This window comes from Pelodiscus sinensis, chromosome 6, assembly GCF_052426305.1.
Source record: "Pelodiscus sinensis isolate ZL-2025 chromosome 6, ASM5242630v1, whole genome shotgun sequence".
Taxonomy (NCBI): Eukaryota; Metazoa; Chordata; order Testudines; family Trionychidae; genus Pelodiscus; species Pelodiscus sinensis.
This window is the reverse complement of record NC_143057.1, coordinates 20513623-20539329: the sequence shown is the minus strand read 5'-3', so window position 1 is coordinate 20539329 and position 25707 is coordinate 20513623. Positions and strand designations below refer to the sequence as shown.

Genomic DNA, 25707 nt, shown 5'->3' with positions numbered 1-25707 from the left:
GTCTGGACACAGCCTTACTGGTAAATTAGAGCTAAGTAACAGCATCAAACACTGAGAGCTGCAACTGATGGCTGTAAACACACTTATGGGACTGTGGGGAGAGTTGGCCACACCCATGATAAGTGGATATCTCGATAATTAAAATCATGCTAGACCACAGATGTTTCTGGACCAGAGAGTGCTGAACTATAGTGGTTCAACCTGTATTATCAATGGTTTCTCTGTCCTTGCTTTTTGCACCTTTTTAAATATAGTTGTTAGCAAATTGCTCTAAGTTCATCTCTGTAAATTAATTCTTTAGGAGGAGTCTGCTTCTAGAACTGCAGCTGGATCTGATCATATATGTGATCTTGGAGCAATTTTCTATGAATTTTAATACAGATTGAACCACTCTGGTCTAGAAACATTCATGGTCCGGAATGATTTTATTTAGCTGGATTCTGCTTATCATGGGTGTAACTGTTTTTCGTGGCCCTGTAAAGTTTTACAGCCACCAGTCCTCGCTGTCACTGTTGAGTGCTATTATTTAGCTCTAATTTGCCCTTAAATGTCTTCTAACAACCCAGCTAGCAGTGGTTGATAATGCTGCTAAGCATTAGCATGGTTTTTATGCTTTGTCTACTTATTTCCTTGTGCCAATACAACAAAATTGTGTTGCAACACTAACGCTTTGTTATAAGAGAGGCTTATATAGGGTGTATCAGTACAGACATACATTATTAAGCAGCATTGCAAACATTGTTCCATTTATTTGCCTCAGCGAAATAGAGAGACCCACTCGCTACAATATTGACCTGTAATTCAGCAAATTCTCTAGTTTGGCGCCCATCAGGTCCCGAGGGTGCCAGACTAGAGAAATTCAACTTGTATGTATTTTTAAAGTTATTTTGAGTGTGCACTTTTTCTGTATGTGGAATTAATGCAATTTTATTATATTATGAAAATGATCTAGCATGTTTGGAGTGCTTAACACAAGGAATTCTTTAATATGCAATATTAACACTGCCATAAAAGAGCACTTGAGATACTATGTGAAGAAGCAGGAGGAGCAGTGGCCTTATGTTGCGTAGAATGTTGTTGGGTTTTTTTACTTTACATTTCGGGGGTGGGGGCTACTGTTAAAAATTAAATTTTCAAACACAATTTTTATCAATTGAAATTTAATGAAAACTTCAAAATTTTGCATTTGGAAAATCGAGGAGCTCTAATTATGTCCCTGTCGGTGAGACTCTTACGGTCTCATGACATGTTTCAGTGGAGCCAAAACAAATAATTGGCAACTAAAATTTAATCGTGTGAATTTAGCCCCTTTCCTGCTGCCAAATATCTGGAAGAAGACTATTTTTTTTATTTGTTTGTTCTAAAGTAAATGAACTTTAAAGACTATTTCAGTTGTGTGCAGTGCACTGATTGCAAATAGTTCTGAGTATTCATTGCACAGTGTTTGCTGTGTGTGAGCTGCACTACTTAGGTCATGTTTCCACTGAGAGATAAGGTCGAATTTATTAAGGTCCATTTTTTAGCACTCAATTTTATAAAGTCGAAGATGCATATCCCTACTGTGTGCAAGGATCTGACATACTTTGAAATAGCATGTCCCCAAAGTTGATGGTAGGTTGGTAATTGCTCTGTGGAAGCTTGCAACCCCAGACAGCTACTGGTCAGCTGCAAATCAATTCGGAGTCGGGAAATGTACATTGGGGGCTATTGTGATACACGTAGTCAAGGCAATCAATATCCTCCTGCTATGGAGGGTATTGACCCTGGGAAATGTGGAGAACATAGTAGAGGGCTTTGCCTTGCTGGAGTTCCCTAACTGTGGTGGGGCAATAGATGAAACATGCATCCCTGTCTTGGCAACTGACCACCTTGCCAAGAAGTACATAAACTGCAAGGGGTACTTCTCGATGATGCTGTAGGGGCTGGTGGATCACAAGGCCGTTTCACCAACATCAACATGGTCAGGAAAGTGCATGATGTACACATCTTAAGGAACTCCTGCCTTTTCAGCAAGCTGGAATTTTTTTCTCAGACCAGAAAATGACCATTGGAAATGGTGAAATGCCAGTAGTGATCCTTCGTGACCCAGCCTGCCCCTTGCTCCCATGGCTCATAATGGTCTAGACCGTACTGGGTCCTGCCATGAGGGCAGGGGACTGGACTCGATGACCCTCAAGGTCCCTTCCAGTTCTAGTGTTCTATGATTCTACGAAGCTATACACGGGCAGCCTGGACCACAGTGAGGAGCGGTTCAACTAAAGATTGAGCAAGTGCAGAATGGTGGTAGAATGTGCTTTTGGGTGTTTAAAGGGAAGGTTCCGCAGGTTACCGACTAGATTAGACCTCAGCAAATGCAACATTCCTATTGTAGTGGCAGCCTGTTGTGTGCTTCATGATATTTGTGAGAGTAAGGAGGAAAATTATCTGTCAGGCTGGGGAGTGGAGGCACAGCTCCTGGCCAGAAATTTTGAGCAGCCAGACATCAGGGCAATAAGGAGGGCACAGCAAGGGGCAGTGAAAAGACAGTTTTATGAATGGTCCATTTTGAGAGTCATGCATGTGCTCTCAATGAGGTGCCCCTGCATTCAGTGTGCTTGCCTGTAATGCCCAAGGCAGGGGCTCATGTGGCACCCTTCAACACAAGCAATAAAGAGCCTGTTGCTCAGAAATCATGTGTCTTTATTTAGGGTACTCAGCAGGGACAGAAAAGGACTCCACAGTTGTGAAAAGGACAGGCTTTTGCTTCATAATGCATCCCTGGGGGTTGAGTGTGAGGCTGCCCTTGACTCCTCTCACTTCTCTCCCCACACACACTCTAGGGCTCCTGAGAAAGGAGGCTATTGGATCTCGGTGAGAGGGAATGTTGGTCTGCAAGGGCTGGAAGGAGTGCCTGTGCATATAGGCATCCTGGAAAGCCGCCATGCAGTCCATCACATCCGCCAAGAATGACAAAACTCTCCCCTAATTCCTCACTTCGAGTTCCATGCACGCTTTCCTGTCCTCACGCATCTCCTCCAGCAGCGTATGCCTCTGGTCGCTTAAGTGCTCTCTAAGTGGTCAGATTGAATTTGCTCCTTGAACATGTCATCCCCTAGTCCATTTTCACCTGTGGCTTTATGACAGGCAGACAGCTGATGGGGCTGGGAGAGTGCGCAGCAGACTTGCTGCTGTTCCAACTGTAATGAAAAGTGAAGAGCAGACTTTATAGGAAATACATTGTAGAACGTAAAATCTAATCTGTTAGAATAACACGAAGACCTGCCTAAAGACAATAGGGATGTGCTGAATCAAAACCATAGTTATGTTCTTAAGCAGCCACTATGCAGCAGGGGAGCAGCTAGACTTGGTACGGTGGCAGGCATGGTAGGGGACAAGCTTGGTACGAGCTTGTAGGAAGGAGGGCGTCTGAGCTTGGGGGGAGGGCAGGGGCTCATGTAACACCCATGTGTTCAGCACCCCCATTTGCTGAGAGAATGCAACTTTCCCTTTCTGCAGGAGCATGTGGGTGGGAGAGGACAGGGGCTCAATCCATGCTTCATTGGGGTGACCAAACAGAGGTTTACTACAGGAGCATCAGCTAATAGTTTACCTTGATTCATCCAGGTTGCTATGTGAGATATCAGTCTTCTCCAAATCACAGAGAGTGACAGGGAGCAGATGCTGACAATGTGGCCAGAAACCTGGCCCTTATGTTGCAATGTTTTGTGCTGCAATGACTCCAGACCACTTACTGCTGGTTTGGCATGGAAAGGTGTCCTACAGTGGAGGATGGAATAAGGCCAATTGCTCTAGAAACCTTGTGAGAATGATGAAAGAGTTCCTCTGAGAGAGCTTTATGGAGATGTGCAGAGAGGATTCCTGCTCTGTCTCCAGACATATTAACAAGCTGTTCTGGGGACACTCCTGCTGTGTAGACACAATGGCAGCTACGTATCGTACCCAACTACCTTAACCTAATTTTAGCAAGATAAAAAATGTGAACTCATCAGAAGTGCCCTCCCTAGAATCAGTGCCTAACTGTAAGACATCCTTTGAGGAGATTATTGTCTCCAAGGTTATAAAAAATTGATTCTCACTGGTCTTGGTTGCCCTGCTCACCTGCTGACCATTCTCCTCCTCATCCACACTGTGCTCCATGCGGTTGCCTGAGGAATGTCTTGGGATGAATCCATGGACTGGTTGGGGAAGCTGGTCAGGTCCCCATCTCTTTTCCCACGATTGCATGCAGGTGCTCAAGTGGCATGTTTGCGGTGATCATTGAGACCGTCCATTTGTCTCCTTTATCTTTGAGAGTGACTGCCACAGCTCCTTTATTTTTACTCAACACTGTTGGGCATCCCTGGTATATCCTTTTTCCTCTGTGCTGGTTTGTAGTTCTGCGAGTAGTAGTGAGGTCTAGGATCTCTGCACTTTCCATGCTGGTGCTCATCTGTGATCCCAGGAACTCATGGTCAAGTGTGCTGCCTGGTCTGAGGTCTGCTGGTCACACAGGAAATGAAATTCAGTTTTTCCCAGGGCTTTTCCTATTCACCTGGAGAGCAGTAGAGTTGAGAGTCCTAACTGTCAATGTGGGGCACTGTGGGACACCACCTGGGGCCTAAGAACATCTACTTTCACAGCACTGCATCTGCACTACCATAAAATCAACCAGGCAAGGTTGAATTTAGCTTTACTCCTCGTGAAAGCAGGAGTACAGAAATCCACTTTAAGAGCTATAAAAGTCGATGGAATGGGCTTGGTGGTGTGGACTCATTTAGACTTAATGTGGTTAAGCATGACCTGGTCTACTCTAGGAGTTCAGGCCTTAGTTATGACTGGTCAGATGAGTCTCAGAGTACTGTTTTAAGTTCCCGGACAATAGGAGTGTCTGGCAGTAGGAGCATTTCTGGCAAGAAATTAAAGGTAAGAATTTTTGCAAACACTTACGCATAAAATTAAATTTCATGAAAGGTGGAGTAAAAGTGAGCATGACCAATATATATTCATATTAAATCTATATATATATATTTTTATATAAAATACTTTGCAGTTCTTATCCAGCTCTGTTTCTAAGCAAGGTGGTTGTATTGTGTGAAGTTTTTCTGTGGAATAGAGTTGTGCCAAACCAATGATTGAGGCTTTCCTTTCTGTGTGTGTCTCTGGTAACTGTCAGTTGGCGTTGCAGACTAGCAATATGTTAACATGTTTCTTTTGAAACCCAAATAGTGATATGCAAGAAGAACAGAGCAAGGGCCCCAGAGCTATGAAGACATCGGTCATCAATTCATCAAAACGAGGAGTATCTTTGACTCGGAGCCATAGTGTTGGAGGCCCACTGCAAAATATTGATCTCTCACACAGACCATCTCATGGCATTTCAACAGTTAGTCTTCCGAATAGCTTGCAAGAAGTTGTGGTAGGTTGCATAAGTTTGATACTGAATGAATCGAATACAGGGGTGAACAGTAATTTTTGATGGGGGGGGCCACTCCAAGAATTTGGAAAGTGGTCAAGGGCTGCGCTCTTCCATGATATTAATGGAGAACGTGCGGGGTCTGAGATGGAAGTTGGGTGCAGAAGGGAGCTTGCAGTAAGGGACTGGGGTGCATGAGTGGGTGTGGGGTCTGGAAGGGAGTTTGGGTGAAGGAGGCAGTTGTGATCTGGGGCAAGGGACTGGGTGCAGGGGTTTGGGCTGTGACCTAGGGCAGGAGGGGTTGTGGCCTGGGGCAGGGGACTGAGGTGCAGGAGGTGGGGTAGGGGCATGTGTTGTGACCTAGGGCAGAGGTTCGGGGTGCAGGGTCTTAGAAAGGGAATAGGTGCAGGGGATTTGAATTACGTGGGGTAGGTGGGCAAGAGTAGGGGAGCAGAGGGATATGGGAGGGTGTGGCTGGGGTGCCAGAGGCGAGCTCTGGCCAAGAGACTTATCTGGGCAGCTCTCAGCCAGCAGCGTAGCTGGTTTCTCAGACACGTTCTCTGCCTGTCCTGCACCCGCTCTGGCTGCAGCAGGCATGTGGGTCTGTGAACAACTATGAGCTGGAGGGGAGTAGGGGAAGAGTTCTTCAATATGCCTGTTTTTCAAACAGGCAGCTCCTGTTGGCTGAAAACAAGCCAATGGGGTTCTGCTGTGGGCGGGGGCACCGCACAAAGCGCCTCTCACCTCCCCTGGGCTTGCACTGTTCAAAGACTGAGTCCTACAGCTGCTTTTCTGTCCTGTGTGCAGGGGCAGGCAGGGAGCCTGCCTGAGACTCCCCACTGTGTCCATGGGCTGGATCCAGTGGCTTGGTGGGCCAGATCCGGCCCACGGGCTGTATTTTGCCCAGCCCTGATCTAACACAATGCTAATGAATTGCTGCCAAAACAACATCCTGAGAGAGCTGCTGCTGCTCACCATTCTCGAACACGGTCGGCACTACCAGGCTCAGATATGTATTGACATTTCCCCCTTTCTCCTAAGAGTAAAGTATTTTCTTTGAGTGCTTGCTTATATCAGTTCATTAGGTGTGAATGTGCACAGCTGTCAGACATTTTCCCTAGCAGCTACCCATTGGGTTGGCTGTGGAGCCCCCTGGAGCGTCTCTGATACGGCGCTTTATATATGACCCTGCCAACCCAACCCCCACTTCAGTTCCTTCTTACCACAAGTGACCATTGCTGGAACAGTGGGTTCTCTTGCTTAGCAAGTGCTCCGTTTGTCCATAGTGGGTTTTTTTCTGTCGTTGTACTTACTGTTAACTATCCTTAGTTACAGTTTGTGTGAGCGTCTTACTCCTGCCTGCCGGCTTCACCTCTGGCATGCCTAAGTCTGAGGGATTCAAGCACTGCAGTCCCTGCTCTGTGTAGGGGTGACCCCCACAATTCCTGTCTTTGGTGTTAAGGGAGGCTCACCAGTTTGAGAAGTTCAGGATCTGAGAGAGTTCTAAGCCTCAGACCATTAAGCAGTGGGACTTTCGCTTAAGGTAGCTCCTTATGGAGTCTGCTCTCCATCCCCAACAGAGGCAGGACCCAGCATCAGGTGCCTCAGCGTGGAGCACTCCTCTAGTGTTTTTTGATGCGGTGCTGAGAGCACTCAGCACGGCAACCTTTGCACCGTCGCTCTTTGGCACCCAAGCAACCAGCTTCTCAGCACTGCTCTCATTCCCCTGCAGCAAGCACAGCAAACATGTGAAGGGAGTACCATTGACACGGTTGCTGTTGTGCTCATGCCCCATGGCAGAGACAATGCGGGCAAAGAGTCCTTGAACGTGAGACCCTTGGGCTATGCACCGTCAGCCGCATGGCTTCCAGACCCTCCAGCAAACACCATCCTCCTCTACTTCCTGACTGTACATAAGTCTCCTCCTGTTCAAGACACACTGCTGCCTCCTTATTGCCAGGAGCCGTCCAGAGAGGGACCATCAGCACCGTGATCTGCATCACAGCATCACTCAGAATTCTGGTGCTCCTCCCATGTATACTGGCGGTCAGACTCGCAATACTGGTCCCAAAGTCTTAATTCTCAGAACCATTCGCACTAAAAGGTGTTCTCGAATGGCAGGCAGATCCTGGTCCCATTCAAGGTCTGGATTCCAGTTGCTCGGACAAGTGGGTCTGCTCCAGGCTTCCGTTGCATCCTGGAATATCTTACGTGCTTGAAGTAGCATGATCTTGTGGCATCATCACTCAGGGTCTACTTGGCAGCCCTTTCGGCCACCACTTGGGTGAGTCCAGTTGTTCTGTGTTTGCCACCCCCTTTATCAGGCACTCCCTGAAAGGCCTGGTGAGGCTGCACCCCTGCTTAGATTCCTGACATGGGACCTTCACCAGGTCCTCTTCTGGCTCATGGGGCCTCTCTTTAAGTCTTTAGTGCTCCGTTCGCTTCTATACCTTTTGTGAAAAGTGACATTTATTGTGGCTGCCATCACAGCTAGATGTGTATCAGGGCTGTGCATTCATTACTTCCAAAAACTTAGGAATGTTAGTTTTCAGCAATGTAAATCAAGATTGCTATGGGAAATGAGCCATCTTACATAGAATCATAGAACACTAGAACTGGAAGGAACCTCAAGAGGTTACTGAGTCCAGTCCCCTGCCCTCATGGCAGGACCCCGTACCATCTAGACCATCCCTGATAGATGTCTACCCAACCTGCTCTTAAATATCTCCAGAGATGGAGATTCCACAGCCTTCCTGAGCAACTTATTCCAGTGTTTAACCACCCTGACAGGAAGTTTTTCCTAATGTTCAACCTAAATCTCCCTTGCTGCAGTTTAAGCCCTTTGCTTCTTGTCCTAAACTTGAGCCATCTTACAAAATCTTGCATAAAGATAAGGTTCAACTTAAACTGTGTCTGGCCTTCCTACCCAAGGTGGTGTCCAATTTCCATACAAGTCAGCACATCTTTTTGTCTGTTTTACTTAAAGCCTCCCGACAGCCCATACAACTAGAGACTGCACTCCCTGGGTGTCAGAAGAGCACTTGCCTTCTTCATTCACCACACATACTCTTTCAGAAAGTCAACACACCTGTTTGTTGCAGTAGTGGAGTAAATGAAGGGGCTGTGGGTCTCAGCGCATATCCTCTTGAATCATTGTTTGTATCAGTATATGCTACAATCTAGCCTAAGTCCCTCCACCTAGCATTATGGCACACTCAGTAAGGGCCCAGGCCTCCTCAACTGCGTTTCTGGCCTTGGAAGTTCACCGAGCAGCAACATTGTCTTTTGTTTACGGGTTTACATCGCACTGACATCATTCATCAAGCCAGGGGTGATGTGGGCTTCAGCATGACAGCTTGACTCCAAGCCCACCTCCTAGGTAAGGCTTTGGAGACACCTACTGGAATTGATATGAGCAAGCACTCAAAAAAGAAAGACAATTATTCATCTTCTCTTAATTGTTCTCAGATCTATTCCACACCCACCTTCCTCTTTGCCTAACTACAGGGGGTGTCAAATTGGCAGGGTCTCAGAGAGAGCACCATACTGATCCCATTCCAGGAAGCTCCACAACCTACTCTACAGGTAGCTACTAGGGGAAACTTCCATCAGCCAAGCATGTAGTGTGCGTGAGCAGCTAACCAGAATAGATATAAACAACACATCTCAAAGAACAACAGTTATGAGAAGGGGTGTCTACACACTGCACCTTAGGTCAAAATAAGGAACGCAATTTGAGCGCGACCAATTGCGTATCTTACTTCAGTGTTATTTCAAAATTTGGCACTGTCTACACAGCACTTATTTCAAAATCCCTCCAGTATCCGGAAATAGTGCTGCAGTGTAGATGTAGCCAAGGTGAATAACTATCCTTTTATTTTAGGTGTGAGTTTTCTAGACTTTTTCCCAGGTTCAGTTGCTCTGAAATGGTTACGGATTGTCTTTCCTGTAAACATTTTAAGCAGTGCTACTTGATTTGAAATTCTTCTTCTGTAAGTAGATTTTTTTTCCTGAACCTTTCTAAAGGGATCAGAAATTTATAAACAAGTGACCATCATTCTGGAATGGACCAAGTAATAAAAATAGCACATTATTTCAACAAGTCATTTCCTTGCTTTACTACCCATCCTTCCCACCAAAAAATGATTTGGATGGTTTCTCTTGTGGGGAGAAACGGGAGAGGAATGGAGTTGGTTACAATAGACACTTCTGTGTTAAACAATGGTATCTCTCCATCTGATGGACTTAGAGTGGCTGCTGTTCAGTGGTGGTTTGTTTTCCATTGAGCTGCTTCCTGATAGACTTACATTTTAATGTATTGTAACATTGCTTTTTAATCATCTGTAGAGCCATTATTTTAATAAGTTCAGTTTTTGTGAGCAAAGAAAAAGAAAAGTTCAGAAATCAAAATTGATGAAAGAGTGTTAGCTGTTGCGCATTAATTACTTCCAAAAACTTAGAAATGTTAGCTTTGCAACAGTGTGATTCAAGATTGCGATGGGATATGATCCTTAGAAGTATCTCTGGGAGCCAAAAGTCTTTGACATTGTAAAATAACAATTGCTGCTTTTCTTTCAGGATCCTTTAGGGAAAAGGCCCAATCCTCTCCCTCTATCTGTACCCTACTTGAGCCCTCTGGTGCTACGGAAAGAGCTTGAATCCTTGTTAGAGAACGAGGGGGAACAAGTGATTCACACATCCACATTCATCAACCAACATCCCATCATTTTCTGGAATCTAGTCTGGTATTTCCGGCGCTTGGATCTACCTAACAACTTGCCAGGACTCATTCTGACATCCGAACACTGTAATGATGGTGTGCAGGTAGGTGCCAAATGAGTAACTGGTCATGCACAAACATTGCAGCATATTTAATTATTTGTGTTTTATAGAACATGTCAGGAAAACCCTGACTTGACAGTAGCTTTAAAAAAAAAACCTAGATTTTAATACCAAATTGTACACTTCTACTTCTGTTATTGGTAATAGATTCCTTACACACAAGCTATCTTGAATAATGATAATGAAAAGAGCACTTGCCCTGGAATCCTTTTGTATATTTTCAAAAACTACTAAGTGCAAGTCTTCTCAGTGGCAGCTTCTGATAGGTAGGGGGTGGAAAGAAACTTTGGGGGATTCTGACAACACATGACCAGCAGCTTTAAGTTATAGCATATCACAGCAAGGCAGATTCTCTACCAAAGTGTGAATTCCCTTCAAGATATTAAATTGGCATCCAGGCTTCTTTCCTCACGTGTTTTTGTTAGAGTACATTGATTGAATCCTGTCAGTATAAAAATGGAATTAAAGACTAGAGAACCAGGTGCATTATTTTCTGCTATTTCATCCTTTCTTTTAAGGGCAAGTTGTTTTTTTCCCCAAAGATGGCTACTACTGTACATGTGCCAAATGTGTATACTAGAAGTCATTAGGTATTTGTGCATTGCACATATGACCAGTCACTTATTTCACATCTGGTAATTTTATGCAGTTAATTTGATACTCTTTCATTGGCTTTTTAAAAGCCTGAAACATACTGTAGTTTGTCAATAGATGTGGCTGTGACTCCATGACTAGGGAGGATACTTTACAAGCTTTAAATTGGAAAATACACTGTATCATCAAGGAAAAGCCTACGTTGACTGAGGCTATGTCTACACTGCAGTTGTTTTTCAGAAAAAGATACGCAAATTGCAATTTGCGTATCTTTTTCCACTCCTTTTTCGGAAGACACTTTTCTGACATTTGGCCCATCTACACAGAGCCAAATGTGGGAAAAATCTCCTCTTTCAGACCATCCCTTATTCCGCATTCAATGAGGAATACAGGGATGCCGAAAAAATGCGTCCACTTTTTCAGAAACTGTTCCAAAAAAGTGGAAGTGTTCTTTGAATGCAGCAGAGCTTTTCCGGGATACAAGTTCCGCAGTGTAGACACAGCCTGAGAATGAACTTTCTTGTCCATTTCTCATTTCCAATTCATGAAGCAAGTCCATAGCCATTCAGAAGGCACTTCTAATTTTATATAAGTTATGAAAAACTAAGCTGTAATTATGAGTGTCATTTGTGATGATTGATCCGCTAGGTGTGTGGTGTTACTAGGGATAATTCAAGTATCTGGGAGTAACTGTTTGTAGAGTAGACTGAGAAAAACAATCTCACCTGTTATATAAAGTCCAAATACTCTCCTTTCTTGGAGCTTGGAAACAAGCAGAAAGGTAACGTAAAACCTTTTGCAGCAGGATGACCATCTGTTAGTACTTCAGGCATGTATCACCATAAGGGCAGATAGTACATTTGTGGTTGTGCAGAGCATACACCTAGGAGCCTGAATCATATACCAGCACCCTGAGTGTTCATGTCATGCAATATAAATAATACATTTATGTCAATAAAGCCTGTGTAGGTGTTCTTATTCCAATATGATTTTCCTTTTTTTGGCTTAGCATTTATCACTCAGGAGGGAGGATTTAAGCTAAATCAAAAAAGCCACTCAGTGCTACAGTGCAAACAATGCAGTATTCAGCTACAAAATGAAATCTGCAGTTTAGCCTCTCCAGTTTTGTGTGTCAAAATAGCACAAATCTTTTCAGCAACTGGGATAAGAAATAACATTTTGGGGGCCTATCATCAAGTTTTTAAGCACATGATCCTGCACTGACCATTTTAAACTTTCCTTTCCCTCATTCTAGCTTCCTTTATCATCTCTGTCTCAGGACAGTAAATTAGTGTACATCCAGCTACTTTGGGACAACATCAACCTTCACCAAGAGCCTGGAGAGCCTCTGTACATATCCTGGAGAAATCTCAGTAAGTGAAATAAGCGTGAAAGTGTGCGTGTGATGGGGTGACACTAAACATTTCTTTCTACTTCTAGGGGCTTCTTTATAGGTCATATGTTCTCCATGGCAAGAATTGTCTTCCCCCAGATTTGCAAAGCACCACATTTTGGAGAACAATACAATCTAAACAACATGAAACCTGATCTGAAACCATTTGTTGTCTTTTCCCTTTGTATACATATGTGTAGTATTCTGTTCTCTGCATGCATATATGTAAGGTATAAAATGGGAAGGATTTGGTCAGATGGCGGCAGGTACACAAACTTCAGTAAGGGCATAGTCTGAACTTTTTTGTTGTGTTATTGACCTGCCTACCTTATCAGTATAGCCATGAAAGGGAAGAATTGGTACAAAGGGAAATTTTTCTAAAATAAAATGTTTCGCTGTTTAAAAAATAGTTGTCACCCTTCTGCATCCTAATTTACTGTGTGTAGTGGTAGTGTTTATACTGGTAGCTTCAATTCCCATGGTTTTCCTCTACAGCAGGAGAGTTTTGAAACATGCATAGTGTACAGTATACTCTTATATTACAACATTTTCTTCGTTCATTGAGCTGTTCTGTTTGTTGATGAGCTCAGAACTGTAAAAACTGAAGAAGATTTCCCTTCCAAAAGGAGCTTTTAATCTAAGCAGACTGAAAGAAAAAGAAAATTGGGAAAATCAGAGGATGGTGTTAGTGTCATTTGCTTTGTCAAAGCCTTGCTAAAGTCAAGTTATATCATATCCACTGACTTTCTCACGTCCACAAAGCCAGTTACTTCATCATAGAAGCTAATCAGATTGGTCAGGCACGACTTGCCCTTTGTGAATCCATGCTGACTATTCCTAATCACTTTCCTCTCTTCCAAGTGCCTCAAAATGGATTCCTTAAGGATCCCTTCCATGATTTTTCCAGGAACTGAGGTAAGACTATGCGGCCTATAGTTCCCTGGATCGTCCTTCTTCCCTATTTTGAAGATGGGCACTACATATGCCTTTTTCCAATCATCCAGGATTTCTCCCTATCTCCACGACTTTTCAAAGATAATGGCCAAGGGCTCCTCAATGACATTTGCCAACTCCCTCAGTACCCTCAGATGCATTCAGTCTGGACCCATGGATTTGTGTATGTTTAGCTTTTCTAAATAGTTCCTAACCTGTTCTTTACCCACCACGGGCTGGCCATCTTCATCCCATCTTGCGTCACTTAGCGCAGAAGTCAAGGAGCCAACATTGTCCGTGAATACAGAGGCAAAGAAGGCATTGAGTACTTCAGCTTTCCCCACATCATCTGTCACTAGGTTACCTCCTTCATCCAGTAGGAGCCGCACACCCTCTCTGATCACCACCTTCTTGTTAACATGCCTGTAGAAACCTTTCTTGTTATCCTTCACATCCTTAGCCAGTCGCAATTCCATTTGTGCTTTTGCCTTCCTGATAACCCCCCGGCATTCTCGAGCTATACATTTAAACCCCTCCCTGGTCATTTGTCCAAGTTTCCACTTTTTGTATGCTTCCTTTTTGTGCTTAAGTTCACCAAGGATTTCTCCTGTAAGCCAATCCGGTCTCCTACCATGTTTGCCTCTCTTGCTATGCGTCGGGATGGTTTCTTTCTGTGCCTTCAATAAGGCTTCTTTAAAATACTGCCAGCTGTCCTGGACTCCTTTCCCCTTCATGTTAGCATCCCAGGGTATTCTGCCCCTCAGATTTCTGAGGGAGTCAAAATCTGCTTTTTTGAAGTCCAAGGTGTGTATTTTACTACTCTCTTTTCTTCCCTTGGTCAGGATCCTGAAATCTACCATCTCATGATCACTGGTTCCCAGGTTGTCACCCATCTCCACTTCCCCTATTAGTTCCTCCCTGTTTGTGAGCAGAAGGTCAAGTTGCGCACGGCCCCTGGTCGGATCCTTCAGCACTTGTGTCAAGAAGTTATCCTCAACATTCTCCAAAAACTTCCTGGATTGCCAGTGTACTGCTGTATTGGTTTCCCAACAGATGTCAGGGTGATTGAAGTCCCCCATGAGAACCAGGGCCTGCGATCTGGAAGCTTCTCTCAGTTGTCCGAAGAAAGCCTCGTCTACCTCATCCACCTGATTTGGTGGCCTATAGCAGACACCAACCACAACATCACTGCTGCTGTTTGCTCCTTTAAACTTAATCCATAGACTCTCAACAGGTTTTTTCTCCCTCTTTATACTGGAGTTCAGAGCAATCGTAGTGCTCTATTCCATATAGTGCAGCAACTCCTGTCATTTTGGAACAACTAGTTAATGCACCAAAACATTGCAGAAAATGTGTAAATGATTCCTGGTTAGATAAGTTGTTGATTGTCATTGTTGTAACATTCTGTTCAGCTTTATTGCCCAAATTTAGCAATGGCAGCTTCACTTTTCTCCCTTTACAAATTGTTCTTAGAGACAGCCTGATGACATAAATACTACTAACTTTATTTTCTTTAGAATGAACTTAACTTTCTGTTGAATTTGCAGCACTCAAACTAATGCAGCATGGCCTCCATGTGTAACATAATCAATGTGTTTTAATTCAATATAAACTAACAAAATACTATAGCACTAAAAGGAATCATTTTTATATCAGTCACTATAAAAAATGGTTACAAAAATATACATTTCACGAATGGGGGCAGATAAATCTTTTGTGCTCCTTTGTCAGGACATATTCAGAATGTGTATGTTTCACAAAGTCTATCACACTAAAGGGTGGCAGAATTTGTAAATAAGCAGCCATTGCATTCTGGGGGAAACTTTTGCCTAGCCTTCAGAACTGTGCGCAAAGACTACATGTATCATGTATACACTGCACAATGAGACAATTATATCTAGTTTGGTATTGGTCTGAAATGCTGTGTTCTCCTACCAGATTCAGCAGAGAAGAAATCATCCATAGCTTCAGAAGATCAGCAGGCAACAAGCACCTTAGTGGAGAACATCAAACTGAGCATTCAACACAATAATGTTGTTAAACCCATCAACCTCCTTGTACAGAAAATTAAACCAGACATCAAAAGACAAAGGTAAAAAGGGACTGTGGTGTTGCTGATCTTCCCCCACCCTCATACCCAAAACTATACCAGAATCACATACCACTTGAGTGTTATAAAGGCCTCTGATACATTGTAATAGAACATTCAGCCCCTCTTAAGTCAATACACATGCAAAAGCCAGATGTTTAGGATCAGAGTTTCATACAGGTACCTTGGAATCTATACAGATTCTGGTATGTGTATGTCTGTGCATGCAGTTCGTGCAGTCATGTGTAAATCAGATAGCTAAACTCCCAGCTGTGTACTCACATGCTGATTTTTTTTTTTTTTACATAAGTGAAGCAAAAAAAGTACAAAATATGTGGAGACCTTGGGTCTTGCTACATAAATCTATCAAATCTACATTTGTCATTGAACCTTTCCATTACAAAGGATCCAAAATCACCATATGAACTATCTTTACAACCAGTGAAGTTTAGCTGCCTTTGCATTGCTGACTAGGTAGAAGGAGTCAACACCGCATTTTGCACAATAGTTTCGATTAAGGGAAAAAACTGGCATCTGTAGGCTGAGGAATATTTAGTACACTTATTCCTAGGGTTTACTATCTTTCAGGCTGTCAAGAAGAGGACACCACCGGAGAGGGAAGTAGCAATTGAGGGGTGCTAGCGAGGGATTTTGGTGGGGATTTTGGCGGGTGTGTATGTGTACTGAGAAAAAGGATTTGGGGACACTGGAGGGGGCGTCAACTCCATGGGTGCTTTAGGGCTGGAGTTACCACCACCAGCCAGCTCCCCTTCAATGTCTCCCTCTGAGTCCACCGATCCACTTCTCCTTCCCAATGCTTCACCGCTGCTGTGATCAGCTGTACTGCAGTGTACAGAAGTTGCTGGGAGGGAAGGTGAGGAGGGAACAGGGTGTGCTTGGGGGAGAGGATGGGAAGATGCAGGGTATAGTGGGGCCCTACTGACAGGGATGTAGTGGGGGTGGGGCCTGGGACGGAGGAAAGGCGGGGCTGGAGGCTTGCGGGAAGGAATGCAGTGGAGATAGAGCCTGGTGCTGATTTTGGGGGTATGACATCCCCAGGCAAAGGAAAAAACCAGTGCCATAGGATCTGTGTCATAGAATCCTAGGGTTGGAAGAGACCTCAGGAGGTCATCGAATCCAACCCCCTGCTCAAAACAGGACGAACCCCAAAAAATCAACCCAGCCAGAGCTTTGTCAAGCTGGGACTTTAAAAACCTCTAGGGATGGAGATTCCACCACCTCCCTAGGGAATCCATTCCCGTGCTTCACAGCCCTTCTAGTGAAATAGTTTTTCTTAGCATCCAGCTAAGATCCTGCTCTGTTTACCCTCTCAGTCCAGCCTTTTCCCCTTGTCCACTTCTTCCTTTTCCCCCCCTCCAGGCCTGCTTATTGGGGGAGGGAGAGGAGGGAGGGAGAGGCAACGGCTCAAAGGCCTGTCCGTTCAGAAAGGCTGGGGGGTCCCAGCTGCTGGTACTGCTGCAGTGTCCGGAGCCCTGTGCAACATGCTCTGAGTAGTGCTAATACCTGGGTTGGGAGGTACTTTCTAGGAGACACAGAGAGCTGGCTTGGAGGGAGGGGGCATGGCATGCTCAGGGTGGCGTGAAGGGCAGGCTGGGGTGGGGGGCACTGGGCAGTGCTGTGGGCTGGCTGCCCTCAGGCCTGCCACTTCTCGGAGTAAGGAGCCACTCCCCTGGTGCGCACACACTTTGCTAAAGGGCCCATCAAGTCTGTTGGCCCCCTCACTCCAGCCACTTCACCCTGCTTCTTGAGCCACTTTGTAGCCCGCTAGTGGACAGGGGCCTGACAGGAACCAGGAACTTAACAAGCAGGAAGTAGAAACCAGAAACTTGAAATTGTTTAAAGAACAGACTATGTGAATGTCACTCATTTCCTTCCCACTCCCACCTGCACATCACCACACCCGGGCAGGCACCCAGGGAGCCCTGACACAACAGTTGGAATCAAATACCTATTGCCAGTTGAGTTTTCTGATTGGCAGGGAGGAGGCAGGGGCTGGGAGCCAAACAAAAAGCTGCTAAAGCCAAAAAACTAGCCAATGTGCAAGCCTGAACAAGCCAAATTCCTCCATGTGTTGTGCAGTAAACTAGCCAGTCTGGCAGTTTCCTTCCTTCTAGAAAGGCTACTCAGTACCAAATGGTGCATGTCTATGTGCATGCTTACTTGGCGTGCATTGAGAATTTCAGTGACCTTTCTCTAATGAGACCTGGGATAGGTCCAATTAGCTACCATTCCTTTGAGGATGACTGCCAGAGTTTTTGATCGGCTCTTCTTTCTCCTCATCCCCCTCCACTTGTACATGTTTGATGTGATCCTTTCACAAAGGGAGGGGGCAACCAAACATCATGGAGACTATAATTCTTTGACTAGTTTTTTTGCAGTCTCTGACTCCAGTGCCATCTTATTTGTAGTCTGTTCCTTGTCAGTGTTTCTGGGCAATAGAGGAACACAGAGGGGCTTACAGAGGGGCAAAAGGTAAAAGCAATTTTTTCAGTGTAATCAACACATGAAGTGTAGGCTGTTCCCTTTCTTCATTATGCCACAATTTAGATAGATTTAGAAAGAATGCAATGACTATGAAACCCAGAGGTCTTCAATTTTGCAAGCCTATGCTATTTAAGTGAGTAGTGACTAAGTGAAGTACAAAAATAGTGTGTATTGTCAGTGTTAAAAGAAAGTCACTGTATCCATTAATGCAATCTGTGATAATGATTAATACTATTTGCTTTTAGTTCCATATACCTGTGTGCTCAATATGTGGATAATTCTGTTCCAGTAAAAATTTGACTTCCTGAAACTAAACCCAGATATTATTGTCAATCTGAAATACCAAAAAAATTAAAAATTAGAGATTTTACAAATGCATTTTGAGATTTTCATTTGCTTCATAGTTGGTGAATCTTTTGAGATTGCATGTTTAACTTTTTCTCCACAAGCAAGGTGGCTAACATTTATTTTTTTTAATGAAAGTTCAGATTTTCACATAAGCCCTGAGCTCAAAGCAGCACACCAAAAATGGCAGGTCTCATAAAATTGAGTTGGTAACACTGAAAAAGCTACTTACATACAACTTGTTTATTGGAGATAAACATGGCTTCAGCAATCACATCTTGAGGGTCGTTTGATATTACAGTGACTTGCATTTTAAAATATTTTACAGGAGCTTTTATAGAGAAATCCTTTTCCTGTCTTTGGTGTCTCTTGGGAGAGAGAACATTGACATTGGTAAGTGGAAAATATTGTGAAATGTGCATATCTGCACAAATATATTCAAGAGAAGGCTTAGTGTGTGAGGACTGATGGGACAGGGAGCTTCAAAAAATTGGCTTATGTTTTTTGGGTTTCTAAGCCGCTGTTCAATTGGCAGACTTCTTTACTTCAGGAATAATTAATGAATATTAGTATAAGTTTTGCTTTTGTGATTCTCAATAACTGTTCATTTAAAATAGCTAGATCTTGCAGAGCTATGCATTTAAAAAAACACTTTATTTTAGTTGAAAATATTTATGATGTGCACTTGAAGAAATTTAAGCAGCAGTTTCAGCTATGCTCTGTTTATTCCAGAGGCCTTTGACACCGAGTACAGACTTGCATATAAAAGTCTAACAGCAGAAGTGCTTGAGAAGATGCAGAAAATAGATGTCCCACCGAGTAGCAGTGTGGAGTGGTGCAGGAAATGCTTTGGAGCACCTGTCATATAAAAATGAGGGAAGAGGGGATGGAACTTCATAAAAAGGAAACAGCTGGGACAAAACCTGAGAATATGTAAATTTCAATTCAAGTTTCAAAAAAACCCAAAATCCAGCAAGTTGTATCCAGATCACATCTCTCTTTGGGACACGTTCTGATTTTCTTTTTCTTTTGTCATCTCATAAAACAGTGAAAATTGCTATAAACTACCTTAAAACGTCATAATACGAAGGATATTCTGTTCTTGAATGGCTTATTGCCTTAACTTTATTTTTCTGTATATATCTTGTTTTTTCTTGCTTGTTTCCCATCTTCAGTATAAAGTGGTTGAGAAGGGAGATGGTGGCTCCCAAAGAGCATTTAATTGGTGACTTTTTTAAGGGCCATCAATACTGGGATATTTTAAGTGTATGTTTTGAATTGCCTTTCTAGCCCAGACGCATGGTAAAGAGGAATCTGTTTGTTGCATATGTATGCAGCATGTATATATACATATTTATGGCACCCTTTAATTGTGACGTGCAATGCAGCTATTTTAGACAGGTCACAATACCAAACAATAGCTTTTAGATATTACCTAGTGACTGACAATAACCCTTCTATTTTGGTTATATCATAAAACTTTAGATTTTCTTTGTTTAGTGTCCTGCTCCATGAAATTAGATACACTGTGGCTATATTGTTTTGTTCTCCCAAACAATGATGGGCTGCTGCCCGGAGCAGCTTGGAGATGGGTGTCTGTTTTTGTTTTTTGTTTTTTTTTCCCAAGCTCAAGTGTTTCATTAATCTAAGGTGCAAAAAGGTGCACAAACAAATATTGACTGGAAATTAAAATATTTTTCCCAAAAATGTGCCCTTTGAGGTAAACTTGGAGCTTCAGGCACTATTACCCCTATACCTGGTATCTTTCTAACCTGTGGGATTATTTTGCACTGCACGTCCAGATTCAATATTTATGTACAACTCAAAGTTGTGTATGCAAAGAAAAATTGAAAAGCTCAAGAGTCTGGTCTTAAAAGTTAAAACCATCTTTAGTTGATTGCTTGTATGTGGATGAAAAACGTATGGGCATGTCATGTCTTCTGCAAGATGAAACTTAGACACTGGTCTGTGACTTAAATATTTCAATGACTAAATTACATGTCAATATTTGTGGATAGCCCTGCTGCTTCTGCTTAAAGCAAATGAGCTGAATTGGTACATGTCCATCCCTTACTGAAGAAGTCACTCCTAAAAGAAGCAATTGAGAAACAGGATTAGTGAATTATTAAAACTATAGGGGTTAGGCATAGTTTTACTTTCAGCTTGTTCATACTACTGCAATGCCTGCATCTTTACTCATTTGTCATACTTTAGTCATTTTACCTTTTTATAGGGGCTCTAGGATCTCACTTAAGTGTCAGTAACTGAACCCCTTCTCAGAAACATCAAAGTACTTTTAACATGTTGCTAATAAAACATTTTTATAAGTGTGTGTTCTTTCAGGTAAATGGATTTTGCCCTATTTGTATCAGAAAATATTTTGGCATTGTCGGTTAGATGCTCACATAAAAAAGCATAATAGCAATTGAGTATCTTAGACCATGGTAATGTATACATTTCCTTTAGAATTCTCTCAATGAAAATATTGGGCCTTTTCAGTTCTCAGAAGCAAAGAAGCATAAGTGCAGTACTAAAACTTTATTTCAATTCTTCTGTCATTTTTAGCCTTTTGAGTTCATTTGGTTTTTTTTGCAGATATCAGACAAATATAACAATGAATATAGAGCTGTTGTCTTGTACTTACCTGTGGAATCAGTGTTTGATTTTCTTCTACTTGCTCCCCTCACCAAGGTTATTCATATTTTAAATTTAACAATCCTTGTAAAGCATGCTCTTGAATGCTTACATGATAGTAGTTGCTAATCTAAATAAGTTTTATTCAGATACAAAGTTTGTACCTAATGTTTACTTTAGTACTGGCTTTAAAAGTACAGCAGCACTAAAATGGAATTATCACCTTTCACTGATAATCCTAAGTAATAAGCAGTTAAACCATATGAGTCCTTGGAGCAATTTAAATGGCAGTACTCATTGAGCATCCTAAATATTTAGCTACCCTTATTTCCTGTGTTTTTCCTACTGGGTAGTAATGAAATAACTGGATTTCTTTTTCATCCTGAGTAATTATTGTAGATGTCATTTTTAATCAATTTGCTTTAACAGCCCTCTCATATGCATCACTACGTATCTTCAGCAGTCTGACACTGGGCTTGTGTAGACATCCAGAATAGCTTGTGTGTCGTCATATCTTGTGTATGTTCATTTCCTAAACTTGGTTTCCTTTACACATTTTGTAAAGGCAAATGAGGCTTATGATCCTGGCTTATTGTAGAGGATTTAATGTCCCTCATTTTACTATATAACACTGATTCCTCTGCATGTTATAATGTAGCCTTTATTCTGTTGTACACACTTGATAGCTGAAAGTGCTGTGTGAAACTAAATGAAGTCAGTCAAAAAATGTATTTACGATTACTTTCCCGCTTAGAATCCAGGACAAATTGAGGACTGTTGTTAGTTTGGTTTTTTGGTAACTGCTTGGTTTTTAAGTGAATTTTTAATAGCTGGCTAACTAGCTGACTCTAGAATAGATTCTATTATGCAGGAGAAAATGTGAAAGTCCCCAAGGTGATTATATTATCACAGTATTTCATCTAATATGCAGCTAGATTTGCTTACAAGAACTTGGAGTTAAAGCAAATACTGAGGGCTCTGTCAAAGTTGCTGCCTCCTTCTGACATCATATCCTGTTCCTCCTCCTCCCTTTTTCTTCATATGATGTATTTAGCTGCAAACATTAGAAAATGAGGCAAGTTGACTTACAGCTGAATTTTCAGAGGAACATGCTTTATCTAATCTGAATATGCAGACCCTCATGACTGCCCTTGAAATTAACAGGTATAGTAGCTGATTAGATTCCAAAGCATGTTAATACCATATGATCAAAAATGTGATCCAAAGTACATGAGGACAATTCTTGAAAGCTTTTTCTCCTTCCTCTTTGAGGCACTAAAGTCACAAATGATTCCTACAAATTAATACCTAAGAAACTGAGGGGGAGAGAAATTAGGGGAGAATGAATAAAATCGGAAGCTTCTTGACTAAGAATAAACATTTTGAATTTATCTCCCTGAATGATCCAAATTAACATAAATTGTTTGAATTTAAGCTTCCCTCTGATATTATCCAAAGAATCTGAGTTCAGCTCCAGTTCTTTCCTTCTACATAAGCATGAAAGGAAATGCCTTGCTAACTTGGGATTCCTGGCTGCCTGAGGCAGAATAGTTCTAGCTTTTCTTTGAGAGCTGAATGTGCAATAAATAAATTCCAGAACATTAAAAGGATGAATTGTAAGTATTGTAAATCAAAATGCAATAGATTCCAAAAAATATGTGTACATAGAAAACTGAATTAAAATGCTGTGCAACATACCATGAAAATAGAACATTTGTGTGTGATGCTAATAGCCATATGCTGTCTTTACGTTTTGTGTAATACTGGTTAAGACATAACATCTTAATTGAAAAAAAATTTAAGTATCAAACAATGATATTCCACTTTCTTAAACAAATAACTAACAAGTTAGTCTTACGTGTAGCTGAATTTCACATACTGGCTAAACTCTTAATTCACAATTGCATTCGTGAATTACAAGGCTTTTTCCATCCTGTGAATGTTTTTTCTGTGCTGTCTCAATTTTAGGATATACTTGTACCTTAAGTCTACTATTTTTCATATAAATAACTGCAGCATGAGGTATGTTTGCAAAGTGTGTATTAATTAGACCATAGAAATCTATTTTTATAGCAACTTTGTTTAAAAACTTTTAAAAAAAGGAATCCAGCCTAAAGTAGAAGTGTTTTTAAACATTCATTTATCAAATTAGTCAATGCAAGTAACTACTTCATTAACTGTTGCATCTTTTTATTCAGTTAATACCTTTACAAATAAAAATCTTTCATTTAACCATTTGAAACCCTCAGGTGCCTTCTGTACATCAGCTGTGTATGCACCTTTTCAGAAACTACCCTTTCCCATCCTCTTGTAAACTGCAAAGGCTGACACTGAACAGTTGAATTGGGGGCACTTGTTTTTACTGTACTGTATTTTGTGAGGCATATTAATAACAATGGATTGATTTCTTTCATGCATCGATCAATGGTGCAAATAAAAGGGATTGTTTCCTGATTTTTACAAGCACACTGAACTCCTTTTAAGGATCTTAAACTGTATGTTAATGAGAATAAAAGGAAGTAGCATGAATAAATTATCGATTTAATAAATGAGTTGAAGTTTTCTATTAATACAATAAAATTTGCACTAGTTTAGTCTGTGAACTGTTCAAAATACCTGTTTACTGTGCTTTGATCTAACAATTTTCTCTTTTTGTACATTTGACAATTTTTTGCGCTTTGTTTATTCTGAATTTTGTATAGCTAAGAAACTCTCAAAATAAAGTATGTACAACCCCTGCCTGGGACTCCCAACTTTTGTCAAAGTGCTTTAACACAGAAAAACTTAAAGTGGTAGGTTCTGTTTGTGCAAGGGAAGAGTATACTGACTAACACAAACTTTAGTTTGGCTACATCTACACTGGCATGATTTTCCGGAAATGCTTTTAACGTAAAAGTTTTCCGTTAAAAGCATTTTTGGAAAAGCGTGTCTAGATTGGCAGGACCCTTTTTTGCAAAAAAGCCCTGATCGCCTTTTTCGCAATGGGGGCTTTTTTGCGGAAAACAAATCTCTGCTGTCTACACTGGCCCTCTTGCGCAAAAGTTTTTCGGAAAAAGACTTTTGCCCAAACAGGAGCAGCATAGTATTTCCACAAAAGCACTGACAATCTTACATGAGATCGTCAGTGCTTTTGCGGAAATTCAAGGGGCCAGTCTAGACACAACCTATGGGTAATTTAAAATTCCCACAATAGCTGTGATTCCATCACTTTGTGCAGTGTATTGTATTACTGTATAGGGTAATGCTAATGCTTTCATAGACTTGCTGTTTAGCAGAGGTTTGTGGTAGGAACCTGAATTTGGTGAATGTGAAATTTTGATCACAAGGTAGCCTTAATGAACACTTGTAAGGCTGTTGCTTTGATAGTCATGACTTTTTCATAGCAAGTGAAGTATTGTACTCTGACACATAGATGGAGTAGTGAACTTCTGTTAGGAAAGAAGGCAAATAAAATTCTGTAGCCAGGCAAAAATATATTGCTTTTTTGAAATTTCAGTGTTGATGGGTTTGACTGCATGAACATTCAGATAAATTCCCATGTGAAATTGAGAGCAGATCAATATAGAGCAGTGAGGGGGGAAAAACTAAGATTTTACTCAACATGTAAAGGAAAAAAATTAAATTAACTAGGGGTGGTTCTAATTATGTCCCCATATGGGGTGCTCCACTGCCCATCCTCCTTTCCCCATTGCATTGTTGGGCAGAGAACCGAGGAGGAGTTAGTCCATGCAGCCCTATATGAAACTGCTGTGCAGGATGAGGTAGTAAAGTACATGCATAGGCTGAATGGACATGCAATAGAAAAATCTGAAGTACCCACTAAGGGACTTCTCTTGAAAAAAGTTATCATCCAAGAGTAGTAACCTCTTATCTTTGTCCTGAAGATTCAGAAAGGTTGGGAAGTAATTGCTGCCCAGTCATAAAAACCCCATGGGGGCACTTTGGTGTTGCCTTACATAGGGAAACAAATCTACCATTGTTTTGAGTTTTCCTGCACATTTTGCAAATAGCTTTTCTATTCCTGGGCTGCTTTCACTGCTACAGAATTGGTATTGCAATATTACTGGACAGGTTTGTTTAGTAACACTTGGGTCTTCCATATTTTTCCTGTCAGTGGCAGTCCTGGTAACATGTAGATTCACAGCCATCTTGATTCTTTAGTTGAATAGTCACAGAGTGCTTTTATTAACCTCTATGCCCTTTGTTTTCTGTTTCAATGATGTTCCATGCTACTTTCTATGCAGTTGTCTACAATTATGGGCTTCCTAAGCAAATATTATATTAATCATATTGATAGATGAAAAGAAGCAATCTGGTCTGTTTGCAAGATGTATTTCCTCATTGACAAACAATAGCATTGGCTAATGCTGTGAATCAGTGCAAGTTGGTTTTACTGCCTTTGCTTGGAACACTTACTACACTTAAGTTTGCTGTTTGGAAAAAAAGTAGAATCCTTCCCCAGGATTGCCCTCTCCAAAATCCCCCCAAGCAAGTGTCTGTCCCTTATGCATCAGCTGTACCCACCCCAGCCCTCTGCCTATGATGCTGCAGTTTGGGGTGGAGGAGGGGCTGAGCATCCAGGCCTCCTGCCAATGCTTCTAGGCCTGATCCTGAACCATCCTGTTGTTTTACACCCTTGCTGATTCTGAACCCAGGGCAGGTGCACCCCCCTTGTTATGATCCTGAGAATTACAGGATCTGCTCCATTGCCCATGTTATTAAACAAGCCAAACCAACTGGCCTACATTTGAAAAGATGCTTATGTGCATGTTTTGATTTTTGGGAAAATTCTGTAAAAACCCATGGAGGGTAAAGAAACAATGTTAACAGGGAGTGAGTTTATTCAATACTACTTACTGAAGAACTACCTTTTTGATGTGAATTGTTTCCCTATTTAACGGGCAAAATAAAGTATTAAGCTCGAACAAAACTGTCTCCCCATCACCCCCAAAATAATATTTTTACTAACACAAGGAGATG

The 25707-nt window shown here is 41.9% G+C and overlaps 1 protein-coding gene across 5 annotated transcripts in view; it reads left to right on the top strand.

Moving 5' to 3' along the window:
• The window catches only part of DENND4C (DENN domain containing 4C), a 97517-nt gene extending 74051 nt beyond the window's left edge, over positions 1-23466 (top strand). For all 5 annotated transcript variants that reach the window (XM_075931498.2, XM_075931495.2, XM_075931500.2 and 2 more), the window contains 6 exons: positions 5206-5395; positions 9971-10216; positions 12084-12201; positions 15093-15246; positions 18422-18486; positions 18826-23466. In XM_075931498.2, the coding sequence (XP_075787613.2) occupies positions 5206-5395; positions 9971-10216; positions 12084-12201; positions 15093-15246; positions 18422-18486; positions 18826-18962 (910 nt within the window). In that variant the 3' untranslated portion in view covers positions 18963-23466. The remainder of the gene's footprint in view (positions 1-5205; positions 5396-9970; positions 10217-12083; positions 12202-15092; positions 15247-18421; positions 18487-18825) is intronic.
• Positions 23467-25707: the final 2241 nt, after the last annotated feature.